At 35.2% G+C, this 15,178-nt stretch overlaps 1 protein-coding gene across 13 annotated transcripts in view; it reads right to left on the minus strand.

The window, feature by feature from the left end:
• Nucleotides 1–15,178, minus strand: part of Nrg1 (neuregulin 1) — a 1,208,067-nt gene that overhangs the window by 158,084 nt on the left and 1,034,805 nt on the right. For all 13 annotated transcript variants that reach the window (XM_004637278.2, XM_004637274.3, XM_004637275.3 and 10 more), the window contains one exon: nucleotides 7,013–7,134. In XM_004637278.2, coding sequence (XP_004637335.2) covers nucleotides 7,013–7,134 — 122 coding nt within the window. The remainder of the gene's footprint in view (nucleotides 1–7,012; nucleotides 7,135–15,178) is intronic.

Genomic DNA, 15,178 nt, shown 5'->3' on the forward strand with positions numbered 1-15,178 from the left:
AAGGAAGTAGCAACACTAATCCCAAAGGAATAAATGATAAACCTGCAGAATTGGGACACACAATTAGCCAAAGAATTGTGGCAGTTCTATTCGACACTTTCAACTTGTCTTCTTATTGCCTTTATAATAGAACAAAACATAGTTACACTCTTTAACTTCATGTTCAGTCCTTATATAAAGGTTTCTGTTTGTTAGAATCTACCATTTTGAATAAAGCACAGTTTTAAAAAGCCAAGAAAGACATAGAGACACAAGGATAGATAATACTCAACTTCGATTGTGTGCATTAGTCTTACAAACTATTGATATTATCTTTTGTATAACAATTACTAAATCTGACTGAAAGTCCTAAGGAAGTCATATATACTATGAATTCACATCTGAATTAATACCCTGTTAACTACAGTTTGACATCTTCATTACGAATATAATCATCTTTAAATATACAATCATTTAGTCTTTCCACAAATGGGCATGACTAAGAAGGCAAAAAAATTGGTTTAAGCAGCAATATTTCTTTAATTTCTGAAGTTTTTCTACGGACATAAAGGTTTTGTGGAAATGGAAAGAAAAAGTCACACGAGATTCAGCATATACCTTAAAGTATCTTCTGGTACACACGATGCATGTATGACCCTCCCTAATCAAGGAGCAGAAGGACACAAGTTTGTCAAGGCATCCAAGTTACCCACATCAGTTGTTACACTGAGCATAGAATGGGACAAGGTAAAAGAAGTTTGTATGTGAGGGTGTGTGACACCTTTGAACTTTCTCAAGCTTGGGCATTTAAAGAGGCTATCCCAAGCCAGGAAGATAGAGATGCATGTTTCTGAAGCAGCTACAAGGAGATTCCCACTTGTTTTAAACATGAGTAGAGTGGAGAATAAATATGATCTATTCCTAACGTCCTAAGAAGAAAATAACAACAAGATCACATTGCAGTGACATTGAGATTTATCTTCCTCCTTCAGTTTCCACTGCTGAACATGAAATTGTTCCTCTTTGAGAAAATGTAACAAGAAAAACTTTTTGTTCAAGATCCACAGGGTTTGCCCTTTTATAAGAACACCTAGGAGCTCTATGTTTCCAAAGTATCAACGTCAAGAGACATTGTAAGAAAGATGCTGTGTTTTTTTAGAAAGCATCAATGCCTCAACAACCAGCCTGACACAGTGGACTCAGGGCACACAACAAGAGTTGGCCACAAGTTCCGGTCTTAACTTGATATAAAGACTCTCTCTGAATTTATTTTTGACAAATTTAAGTAGCTGTCCAATGTGACCTTTCAAGGAAAAACAAAAAACAAAAAACACAAAGCAGTGCTTTCTATCTCTTGCCTCAGATTAGAGGCAAGGTTAGCCACAACATTTCCTTTTTTAATTGAATGCTACATAAAAAACATCAGCAGAGATTACTATAATGATGCGTCTACACACAGATATCTTAAAATAAACTCCCTCCCTAATATTAGATACTCCTCCTAGAGACTTCGCTAATGATTATGCTTTCAAATAAAAAAAAATCTGAGTTGATCTTGGGTGAAATACAAGCTTGAAAGTTAACATATACTGCTATATTTAAAAAGAAAACTTCATTTTGAAAAGAATACTTCTAATAAATTAAAATTTTTTGTCAAAACCACTCAGCAACCATTATTATATATGCTTTCAACGGAAACACATTCAAAGAAACAATGTTTTAAGTGTGATTGAAAATATTTTTCATGATTTTTAAAGACTTTAAAAAAATTATTAAGTCCTACAATCTGCTTGGTGCTTATTTAAGCAATACATTTATATACCAGTCTGGTATATTAAATTTGTTAATTTATAAAGGATCCCCCACTAGTGTAAATTAATGAGGATTTAGGAATCACATGAAGTTAGGCAGATTTTGGTGAATACGCAAGTAAAATCAAGAATATCAGGATTTTGTAATGCATGACTACTTTTTAATACAGTGGATGTGGTCTCAAGAAAAAAATCACAGCATCTGAAAAATGTATTCTGAAAAGGATTTTTCTCTATTTATGAATGTATGACTTGAGATTTCATCATGAGTAAAACAAACTACATATGACTATTCAGCAAAATAAACATACATGTATGCACTTATATATAGGATGTGTATTTCAATATTCACTTACATAACTCCTTGATTTTCTAAAATTATGGATCACTATTGTGTCACAAAGTGATTATCTTTGTAAAATGAGAATATTCATGTATTAGCGTAGGCAGAATATCTTTGAGTATCTGAAGTTTTCTTGTTGATAATGCTTACTCTTAAGTAACAGAAAATTTGAAGCTACTAAGTGACATAGAGCCAGTATGCATAGACTATGATTCCTTTCGCTGTCCCTTATTAACCCTCGTGTGCATCCTACTATATACAAAATATTGGAGATGACTATGCAAATTACAAAACCTATTTTACATTCTCAACAGCATAACCCTAAGTTAACACCTTCACTAATGTCATTGCTATTCTAATGACACTGTCAGTTTGGGGAAGATGTTAAGGCTAAAGGCAATTTTTTGAAGAATCAATTGATAATTTACTAAAATATTATAAAAATGGTATTTTTCTTCTCTTCTTAAATGAGATATCTATTTTATTACTACACACCAATGTCTCCTATGAGATCTTGAATCTCACTCAAATAATTTTTCTTCTCATTAAAAAAACTTTAAAAGAAGATATGATGGATGAGTTATATATTCTCCTACATTAATCCTGGGAAAGACAGCATGAAATAATCAATATGAAAACCAGTTAGGTCTATTACTTTCTTCCCTATTCTAATACCCAAGAGTTTTCATAAAGCTTGTTAGTTCAAACTCAATTGCTAAGTGAACATTTCCTATAGAAAAATCAAGGCAAAAAGCTACAGCTAGAAGCAGAAATACAGCACATGAGCTATGAAAGCACAGTGCTTGGGAGCTTTTGAATTGCCACATATGAATTCATGAAAGAACTCCACTTGCAATTCATCGTGTAATGATTACTGCCTATAAGTTCATTCTTTACATAAAAATTCAATGGTAGACTTAAATAGTGCTAGAAGTAATTAACAGATTGCAGATTTATATATGTCTACATATGGCAAATTCTTTTGCCCAATTCCAAATAAAGTGTGATTTAAAAGGCATTGAGAAAGGCAGAAAACACATAAATTTCTAAAATGTAGCTTAACAAAATGATCTACTATGCATATGTTCTTTTCTAAATGTTTGAAAATAGTAGAAGTACGGTCATTCTTTTACTCAAGCATATAATCATTCACAGGCATTTATTTCATAGATAATAGGGAAGGAGGTTGAGCAATCAGGATGATTACATAATTTCCTTTCAGTTATACTAAGAAGTCCCTGAGGTACAGGGAGAGAGGATGTCACCCAATAAGTAAAATACTCTGTCCTTTTCAATCATGGTACCTCCCGAAGCACAAGGCCTTGACAGCATGTGCTACCCTGGTGGAGCTGTGGCTGGCATCTCATGAAGTTCAAATGATTTGGACCTTCTCCAGGTCTTCTGATGTAATGTGGCACAACAAATCCTGCAAATCAGATTCTTGTGATAGAGAACCTAATTGGAGCACCAAGGAAACAATCATTCAGGAGCAGTTAGAGACCCACGTGGAAGGGGAAGGACATGGCCAAGTGGCCCTTGCACAGGCCAAAGTTTGGAGTCACACAGAAGCACAGATGAAAGCAGGAGAAATGAAGAGACACAGGAAATACGTGTTGAAAAAATGTTCAGTAAGTATACAAGGCACATTAAAGGAGGAGTGCTGTAGAGAAGTCATAAAATCCCACTGTTCAAATTTTTAGTGATGCTCTGGGTACAATGCCATCTCCTGGAGGCCAGTGATAAGGAAGTTCCACTTTCCTCTAAAATTGTTCTCCCCTTAGGACTTACTCTGGTCCTTCAGCGCTGTTCTGCATGACTAAAAGAATCTATCTTAAATATTTGTACACACAGACATACACATCTAGCTATAAAGTGAACTGCAGGGTAGAAAGAATTTTTAAAAACCTGGGTCCATTTTTGGGTTCACTACCAAATACCTTTGTAATCCCAAAGGAGTCTGTTGTTAATAAGATTCCCACTTGCTTTAAATATGATTAGAATGGAGAATAAATATGATCTATTCCTAACATCCTAAGAAGAAAATAAAAACAAGATCACATTGCAGTGTCACTGAGATTCATCCTCCTCCTTCAGATGCTTCAAATCACTAAGAACTCATGCCTAAAGGAATCATACTAGCTTGTCTGAAAATAATTTATTTAAAATATTCTATGAACTTTTTTCCTCTTGTCAGGGAAACAAACTTGTTATCATAAAACATCCCAACTTGCATATCCCTCCTCTAATTTGTCAATACTATCCAAATTTGAGCATTAGACTGAGACTTGAATAAATTAATCTGGAAAAATCATTTCATCATCTGTCCTGTGAGAAATGTGAAAAGCAATGTTATTAAATTTTTATTCCCAAAAAATTATTGTAAGAGGAGCTATATAGGTTTGTGTCAGGAATAATATAGTAAATAATAATAATCATCTAAATCTGAAATTGTAGAATGATCTATATCTTAAATAATACAAGTACTCAGTAAAACCTTGGCACTAACTATAATTTTATTTTCCATGGGCTTTATAGGCATCAGTATGCACAATTATTCAATTATAATCCAACTGTCAAAATAATAATTATTTTTTTCTCTATGCTTCCCTCAGGGAATCCAATTTTTAAAGAGAGTACAAAATAGGTTTTTTTTTTGTTTGTTTGTTTGTTTTTTTTTTTGCAGAACTAGGGATTGAACTCAGGCCCTTGCTCTTGCCAGGCAAACGCTTATTATACTGAGCTATCTCCCTGTCCCCACAAAACAGTATTAAAACAGACAAAATTACAAGTGTTACAGAATTTCACTTAACAAAGTAATATGAATTTCACTGTATTTGTTGTAATACACAGTGTTGTCTTCCAACCAGTAATTCATATAGCCAGATACATGAATGCAAAATTGGAAGAAGAAAAAGAAATGTGTATAAGAAATTAAGAGAATAAGTAAAACAATCAAAAAGAGACAAAACAAATTCATTACTCATTTAAAAGGAAAGAGTTACTGAGTTGAGGAGAAAGACAGGAGAGGGAGTGGGCGAAAATGGTAGATCTATGTATGTAAACAGGATGGTTTGGACAACTTTGCTGTGTATTTCTGCTGGTCTATGGAAAGGAGCAGATAATACAAAAATCATAATTCTATAGTAGTTCCTATGAAATATGATTCCTACAGACAAATGAACCAAGCCAGTGACAAACTGAGGTGGACTTCAAAACATGATTATATAAAATGAAAAATAATTTTCTGAAATTAATTTTTAAGTTGGTGCTTCATGTGGCATCCAGCAACATTTCATGAAGGGTAAAGTACTACTAGAAAACATGACTGCTTACTTCATAAGGATTGAAAAGTAAAGTGATATTATATTTGATCATATACATTTTAAATGGCTTTTACATTTGAACCATCATAAGTGCAGTTTCTAAAGATAGTGATAGAAACTACTATCCCCCTTCTGTGGAGGGGAACACTCTCTGTGGAGAAAGATATTTAAAATGAAAGTAATGAACTTTGATTAAACTGCAACAGAGCAGCTCCTTGGAACATCCATAGAGGACCGGCATTAACCTAGATTTTGCCAACCCTGTTCCACATATTCAACTCATTCCCTTTCCCCCACTTTATCATATCACTTTTGGACCAAGTGACAGAAGGTGTACCAGTCTCCTATCGAATTCGTCATCAATGGCACTTGCCCTTCTCACACTGACTGACACTTTTACTCCATCGCATAAGGCAAGCCTATCATTGCAAGTGATCCTTTAGCAAGCAACAACCATTTAGACTTTGTTTCGTCATAGTCTCAAACCTATGATTATAGAATAGTATTTCAATATTCCAAAAAGTTCAAGCAAGCACTTCTCGGTCATCACCAGCTCCTGGGAGGGCTCCAATGAGTGGTGTATACCAAAGTTCCATGAAACAGAGCCATTAGTTTACAATTCTTTCATTTTCCTATGATAGCTGAGAAAAGGTATCAGGGGAGTAGCAGCATATTCCATCTCTAAGTCATTTATTTAACAAGCATGTCCTGGAGGATAGCTAAAGCTTATACATACTAGGAACATTTTCCTAATTTCAAACTTAATAGGCCTAAAATAACTGCATAACTTATCACTACCCAGAACCATATCTGATCACTGAAAAACATATAGAGGAACATAAAAATCAGCAATGCTATACATTTTCTCTCTCACTGTCTTGCTCTCTCTCTATATAAAATATGTATATTTAGGCTCACCTATATAAATATATACATATTCCCTCAATTTATTTATTCTCTGTCTCCCTCTCCATATCATATGAAAAGACTAAACTGCCTAACCATTTTTAAAAAATGTATTTGGTTGTTACAGGGTCTTACTATGCAGCTCTGACATGTGGTGATCCTCCTGCTTTCAGCCTCCCCAGCACTGGGATTACAGGCGTGCATCCTGGACACCTGTGTACACGGTGTGTACACCTGAACTCTGGCCAGCTCAGCCTGCCCAGCTTAGTCTGCCCACCTCTGCCCACGTGGTGCAGAGGATCGAACCACGGTTCCTGCACTTGCCTAAGCTTGCTTAAGCGGGTGCTTTATTCTGCTGAACTATCTCCCTAGCCCCTGCCTAACCATTTTAAAAGTGAGGTACAAGCTCTTTCTCTTAGCAACCTACCTTGTTTCTACTATGCATAAACATATTTAAGTTCTTTTAAAAAACCTATGTATATATCCAGTCTGTATCATTTCATGGAAAAAAAAGCTTCATGAAACAAACAAAAGATTTTTATCTGTTCACTGTGAGAGTTCATCCATTAATTTATCCCAAATCTTACCATTTATCTTGATTACTACTCCTCTTACTGAGCGAGACACACAATGCAACAGAGATCTCTTACCATTTGAGTCAACAATGGTGATACTGGCAGTAGCACTGTCATTTCCTAATTTGCTGATCACTTTGCACATATATTCTCCGGAGTCAGCCAGCGATGCTTTGTTGATACGAAGTTCTGACTTCCTATAAGATCAGAACCAAAGGGACATGAACATATATCACAGAAATCTCATATATATCAAAATCATATTATTCTATAATCTCAGAGTTTTCAAACTCCCCCTCACCACACAACACATACCGTGTTCAAACACAATTTATTATTACACTGATTTGATTATGTGACTTACCCAGAGTAAAAGTGGGACACAACACATTTAAATTATACAATGATATAATTTCAATTTTATCATGCAGATGAGTAATTTAAATGTGCTATTGTCCAACTTTTCCTTTTACTTCTCTGCTTCTACCACTAAACACCTTATGCCTTTGGGTTTTAAGCCCAATTGGTAAATTAAATTCTCTTTCCTCCTTACATCTGAATGTCATCAGCTGTCAGGACTTGGGAAGAGAAAAATTGTACAATAATTTCCTATTTCAAGTCTGGTAAGAGCTGGTACTTAATGAATGCTAGAAAGGATAAAAAATGGTCTGCACTTTTCAATAGAGTAATATCAGGAATAGTGTGAATTTTGTACGGAGAATATTCATCATTTATAAAAGAAAGGAAATTTGTCTTCTCTTAAGGTTTTTATTGCTAAGAGCACAGCACCACATGATTAGCTCTTAACTGAGATGAATATTCCAGAAACAAAGATACACACTTGTATACTATAAACATGAAACCAATATTCACCATCTTTAAACACAAGTACAGTACTGTGATCTCCTTTTTTCTGTTTTACCCTTGTACACAGTTGCAATTTAATCAGTCTCCAGGACACAGAGACTCAGAACCACAAAAGCCTTTTTAAAGCACTGGTTTTTACTCTAGCCCAGTTGCTATTACTTCTTAGATTGTTAGAAAGATGGATGGGAGAAAAGAAGGCAGGAAGAAAAGACAAATCTTTCTGGTTGATTTTTTACTTGCTACTAGTTTATAGTCTTTTTGTCATACAGTTTTAGACAGGTAAGATCATTTATTCCAAATTTAATTCCTCTTATTTTTCATTAGTCTAACAAACTGAATCACCCCAAATCCCCGATGTACCTTATTGTCTTCCATCTTTGTGATTATGGCCGGGTCATTTCTTTGTCCTTTGCTGGTGCCTAGTATTTGATTCCTACCCATTGCAACCTCAACAGACCTTCTGTGTCAATTAGATCATGAAGTCTTTCATGAACTCATACCTGAGCTGCTGACGACTCATTCTACACCCTGACAGCCATGAGTCCTTCTCCTAGGGGCTCCTTTTTATGACAGTGCTTTTAGTACATCTCATCTCTCTCCACCTACCTATTCTTCAGAGCAGGAGCACATCACTCAGGTTTTGGCACCCTCAAAGGGGCTAAGTCAGTGCTTTGTCCTGGGTGTGTGCATGAATGGATGAACAAATGAGAAGAATGTGTGGCAGTTCCCACTGAAGGACTCAGTAGGACTTACTGTTCCTAATGTGGGTGCAGGAAGGGGAGATGCACTATGCAGAGAAAAGACATAGTCTTGAGTGCCCCAGCCAAGGGCAGGAATAGTCAAACCAACATGTTAACTGAGAAATTCCTCAACTAGTCATGCCTTCCAAGGCTGACAGGTCAACTTGAGGGAAAAGACAGGAATGTTGGTGTGCGTCTGTAATTCCAGCATGCAACAGGCCAAGGAAGGAGGATTGCTATGAATCGAATCTGAGGCCACCCTAGACTACACAGCACCCAAAAACAAAGAACAACAGTGAAAACCAGCAACCAAAACAAAGAAACAAAAACAAGCTGGAGGGGCAAATGAAGTGTTCTATACTCAAGAAGTTTAGAAAACATTTGCTTAAAAAACAAACAAACAAACAAACAAATAGACTTTTTTAAAAAAAATCCTATAGTCTTTCTCAGAGGCTTTAATATAAGCTGACTCTAACAAGAGAATTTATTGTCAAGTTTCTCTCAACTTTTTTGACCATGGAATCCGTTCCATTCACTTGACATATGTTATATATTAATTAATTTAGAAAATAATGGTCCATGGAACAAAACTGGTGAAAAAGTACAGCTAATGTAATAACAGCTTTGTTTATAAATGTAATGGAACCACTCAGAGCTATTTAAGGAATATTCACACATTAATCAGAAAGCTTAATAACAGAAGAATTTCCCTAAAGTACATCTCTGTAAGCCAAATAAACCAATTTGATGGCAAGTATCTTGGCAACCAGATAGTAAGGGTTAGTAAAATGTAACATCTTATAAATTATCACATTCCAGAGGCCAGTGAGATAGCTCAGCAGATTAAGTGCCTGCTTTGGTAAGCACAGGGATCAGGGTTTGATCCCCAGTCCTGCATGCTCTGCCGGTTCCACCCTCAGGGATCCCTGAGTTGTGACCAAGTTCAGACATGGTGGCACACACCTGTAATCCCAGCGCTGGGGAGGCTGAATGCAGGAGGATCACTACGAGTCTGAGCTGCATAGTGAGACACTGTGCCAAATACATAAAATGAAAAAAAATATTATCACAATCCAAATTTTAATTCTTTTTTTTTTTTTTTTTATGGTGGTACCAGGGCTTGAACTCAGGACCTTGTGCTTGCCAGGCAAGCAGTTATTCTACTGAGATATCTCCCCAGCTCCACAATCGAAATTTTAGAGCATTCATATATAATATTGTAAAGAATTATAACCTTTTTACTTATCTTTACATGACAAGTTACCTCCATTACTGATACTCTTGAAGAATGGAATAAAGTTGTAACTACTGTACTAATATTTTCAGTCTAGAATATTATATAGTTTGCTGAAAGAATTTGCATGTATAATCATACTATTAACAGTAATTGATACATTACAGATATTGGAGAACAATGAAGAATTAAGAATATTCAAGTGGAAAATAAGCATTAAGAATACTGATGTGGAAAATAATATCCTGATCTTTAATATCAGAGAAAGAGTAAATTTCTAAAATAAGAAAACAGCAATTTTTCTCATTAATCCAAAATTCTGAGATAAGATTACTACAAGAATAGACAACAACCAAAAGCGTAACTTTTCTTTATTATTTATATAAATCCAGGAACAAACATATATGTAAAGACCTCTTTCTTGACCTTGTGTGATTTAATATTTTAAGTATTGAACTGGACTGAACTATAAGAACCACAGTAATCAAATTTGCAGTTAACATAATCGTAAAAACATAATCCTAAAATCAAAATTCCCTTAACAGGCCTGGGCAGTACTTCCTGGAATACTATTCCAAGAAATGTAATCAAATGCTATGCTTTAAAAACAGACAAAGAGAGAAGGGAGACAAAGTGGGAAGTGAGGAGAAAGAATGCTCTGTGCAAGGAAATGCTGAATTGCACACAGTTAAAGAGGTTTCTTTTCGGTTTCAAGATGGGGTCTGGCTATGTTGTAGTCCAGGCTAGGTTTGAACTTGCCATCTTTCTGCTTCAGCCTCTTTATTGCTAGAATAATAAGCCTGTATCACCATGGCCAGTTTTGTTAAGACTTTCTTTATAGTGCTTCAGCAGTTTTTATGCAAATCTAAGGCAAACACGACATGGGCCCATGCAATCATTCCTTTATGGAATACCATGGGAGATTCTAGGGGTGATCAATGATGGGCCAAAACTCAAGACTGAAGCTTGTCTTGATGAAAGTGAGTCACGATTCTGGTGAAAATCACCAGTAGTGCCAGGCATGGTGCCACACACCTGTAATTCCAATACTCTGACAGGTTGAGGCATGAAGATCACACATTTCAGTCCAGTGTGGACAGCTTAGTGACACGAGACCCTGTCTCAAAAATAAATATTAAAAGGATTGGTGAAAAGGTTCTGCAATCAAACTCCAAACAGCATGCACATGCACATACACAAATGTACATGCAATCAGTGGTAGAAATGCAGGACGTGAGAGAGATGCATTGACTTTAATATAGAAAGAGGAGAGCATTTCACATAGCCACATGTTTAACATTAGCCACTTTCAAAAACTACTTTTTAAAAATAAATGATGAAGAGAAAAAGAAATCTATGCTCTATTTACCAACTTAATATTATAGTAGACCATAAATGGAATGGGATAAAAGTCCTAGTGACCACTGGCTGAATTACATTTAGAATTATGAAATACTTTTTGATGTAGTACATTATGAGAAACGTCAACAATTAGAACACTTAAAAGAAGGTGATCAGAATTGAACAGGGCCCACAAGTCTTAATGAGAAAATTCTGTTAGAGACACAGAGGTCCCCCTGGCAAGTAGCTATGGCTGACGGATGAGCAGCTATTTAAATGTGTTTCCTATCATCTGGAAAAGGAAATTACTTGGGATTGCCAAGTCCTTTACAAAGACTAATTCTTACAAGAAAAAGAACTAAGGTAGAGCTAAGCCTTGCCAGAAAAAGAAGATATTTTTTGGGTGATGTTATAAAGAACTTCTTGAGCATTCAGAAATGGATCATGTGTCTTGAGAAGAGTTAGGCTTTCTCCTTGGGAAGACTCAAGTTGGATAATCACCTGCCAAGCACATTCTTACAAGAATATCTATGCTGAGAAAGATTAAATTAGAGTGGTGCTTTCAACTATTTTTGCAACAAAATCTTGCTTTAAAATGAAAGCTTAAATCAAAGCCTCGTATTCAAAAATATCAGAGAAAATGTTCAAGTCAAAGTGGTTGGCAACACTGTTTGCAATTCAATAGCAATTTAGGATTCTCTAGGGGCAGAACTGGAAAATCAATTATCTAGATGATCATTAAGGCCCCCTCTGAACTGTAAGGATTCATTTAAATGTGCCATTGCAATCTCTGTGTCCCAGAGTAGGGAGAGAATGTAGTTAAGAGGAGAAATGGCCAAACGTTTCTTGAAAATTGTAAATGGCAACAAGATCAGGAGCTTTGATAAACTTGGATCCACAGCCATTTTTTCTCTTCTGTCAGTTTCACTGTGTATTGGACGTTAATTTGGGAAAAATTCTGAAATCCTACACATGCGTAAAGCTAACTTTCTGCAGTTTGACTGATAAGATTCCTGGGGACTGAGGAAGCCCAGGGCAGCAGTGGAGTTCATTTTCTATAAATGTTAAATAAGTTAATTCATGTAAATTGTTAAAGATAATACAGTAGTTATTAGTCCCAGTAAACATTAGCTGCTATTATAATTATATTCTAAGTCCTGAAGTATTTGGATTTTTATAATAACCATCTATTACTCTGAAATAAACACAGATTTATAAATTAAAGTTTTAAATGCTAATTTCTTTCCTCCATCAAAATAAAATTTTTGATTCTCTCTTTTTTAGTAAGTGTTCACTTACGAAGAATTCAAGGTGTCAATAACTATTACTTAGTTTTTCTTACTGACCTTAATTTTTCTACTATATTTTAGAAGCGAAGGCAACTTAAATGTATGCAAGGAACATCCTAGTCTGCACAAGTCTATTCCTCTGAACCCTGAGTAATTTATGAACTGAGCTCATGTTCATGTGCTCAATACTGCTTCCTAGTCTACCAATCTGCTAATTTTAAGAGTAGCACAAAAAAGAAACAGTGATTTCCCAGGGACCAAAGTAGGCACCGTACACACCACCTCACATAAATCATATCAAATGGCCATTACATAAGGAAACTGAGATGGCTTTTCATATAAAGTTCAAGTGGCCTGTCAAAGCTGCTCAGTGAATAAGAAAAGGGAATGTAAATGAACGTTTTCTATTTTAGAGAAAAATTAAACCACTGAAAACACATAAAGGCCAAAAGAAAAAAAAATCTAAATCTGAAAAAATCAGAGCTCATTTTAAACAAAATGAAAATATGGCAGGGCTGAAATGAAGGGATATGACTAAATTAGGGATATCCAAACTTAAGGGTGTACAAAGAGTGGGGAGTAAATCTTTTATTAGGTTATATAAGAGAAGACAAATTTAAATGAAGTCAATCTGACAGCCCCAAAGTGCCTCAGCTTTCTTGATCAAAATCATCTACTAAACAAAACTAGAACAAAGAGATATGCAGACACATTACACATTGGTGGTTTCCATTTCTTTTAAATTGGTCCCACACATTGCTTAGCCAAATAAAATAAACAAAGGCTCAAATGTGAATTCAAACATCATAGCAAGAACATGTAAGAATATAGCTTATTAGTAGGAGTAGGGGTAAAGGGGGTTAAGATTTTATACAATAATAGAAATTGCCTATTAGTATAAAATCTTGTCATAACACTAAAGGATTAAAAGGAAATTCTGACTGTTATGTACAATCTAGATTATAAAATGGGGAAAAAAATGCTTAACTAAAGGTTGGAAATGAGTTGACGTTTTGTTTAAGTAAAGAGAATCCATGAGAAATCCTAAGCTTCAAACTCAAATTCACCTCTGATTGTTTGATCACAAGCTAAGATAAAGTGTAAAGTGTAAGTAACAAGCCACTATGAAACACAAATACTGTTGTCTGAATCTCTTAGTGATGCACAAGTCTTAACATATAGATGAACCCGAAGAGTAAGAATCATTTTATTTAGACGGTACCCTGGGCCTGAGCAGCACTCTAGCCGTATTTTTGACTTTACGGAATACAGGTAGTTCTAAAATGGCAAGCGGCAGAATCCCATCTATCACAAATCTAACTCTACTGTCGTTATGATCTATTGGAAGAAATTGAGCATTTTAATATCATGCTCATGATGTTAAGTACTTTAAAAAATTGGTCTGATAGAATTGTTCATTCTACTTATATTTACAGGATAAATTGGAAGTAGTAGAATACCTTTCAAATGTTAAATTTAGATTCAGTTGGGTCCTTTAACATTAAACTAAAAAAAATTGGTAGCACTACTTTTTATTTTAAAAATAAAGAAAAAACCAATAAAAACAATGGTATAAAATTTCAAAACAAGATTGTAGGTGAGTAATAATGAACACTGTGTTTTTTAAAAAGAGGTGACTTCAGAGATAGAAAAATAGCCAATACTGAAAAGTGGTAAACTGATCACTTATGAAGCAGCTATCTGCTCTACACAAAGTGAGTTATTTTTAGATCAAAGGTGTTAAATGTTTTCCCCTATTTAATTATTTCCAGCAAGGATAAGTCTTAAAAGAAGTAACTTCTGGACATTGGCCTTTCTAGCATAATAGGCTTGCATTAATATGTAGACAGTGCTATAACTGTCTGAGCCCATGAAGTCAATATGAAAATGCTTTTCTGCATACTGATGATGCTTTTATGTCACCCAAGCCCTGTAACAAATTATCTCCGTAAGTACACCTGTGTCTTTTCAAAAGCATGTTCATGATAGTGAAGTAATTTTGATTTAGGTCTGTCTACACTCTATGTACCCATGTTCATTTGCTTCTGTCCATGTATCATGACACCCACTATCCTTAGTCTTCAGAAGCTTTCTGCTACTCCTTTAGCTTATAGTCTGCTTCCCTGGTACCCTCCTCCCCAGCCCTAAGGGTGTGCTTCCGCACAGGATCTGGAATGCCGATGCTTTATACTGGACTGGCGAAACTCTGCAAACTTAGGACCACCAGAGAATGGATGTAATACCTTATGCCTCCTCACTTGCCCCACATTCCTGATATAAGGCCTATCACAGGCACTAAAGCATACATGTGTATCACATTTATAGCAGCGCAACTTATAACAGTTAGATTTTGGAAATAGTATATATGTTCATCAACAGATGAATGAAGAAATTATGGTACTTATACTGACATTTTATAGCCATTTAGCAGTAAATGAGATGTCACTCTGCATTTAGATAATCTGAATTCTTACTAATTTGCCTACTTGATGAGAAAACACCAAAATCTATTCAGTCCAATATCTGCAAGTGTTGTTTGTCTTGTCAGTTTTCTGTACAAGAATCCTATTTATCTTTTCAGTTCATTCAAGCTATCCCTGTTTTCCTATATGCACATTATTAAATATGGATGGTTACCATTTTAAAAAAAGAACACAAAATTAAGGAATCCATAAAAATAGATCTATGGCTCTAGTATGACTTTAGACAATGCCAACTTTTGACTCTCAATTCATGAATCTGCAAAATTAGTCACGATGTGCTAACTATT

The sequence above is a fragment of the Octodon degus genome, unplaced genomic scaffold (genome assembly GCF_000260255.1).
Source record: "Octodon degus isolate 3935 unplaced genomic scaffold, OctDeg1.0 scaffold00088, whole genome shotgun sequence".
Taxonomy (NCBI): Eukaryota; Metazoa; Chordata; class Mammalia; order Rodentia; family Octodontidae; genus Octodon; species Octodon degus.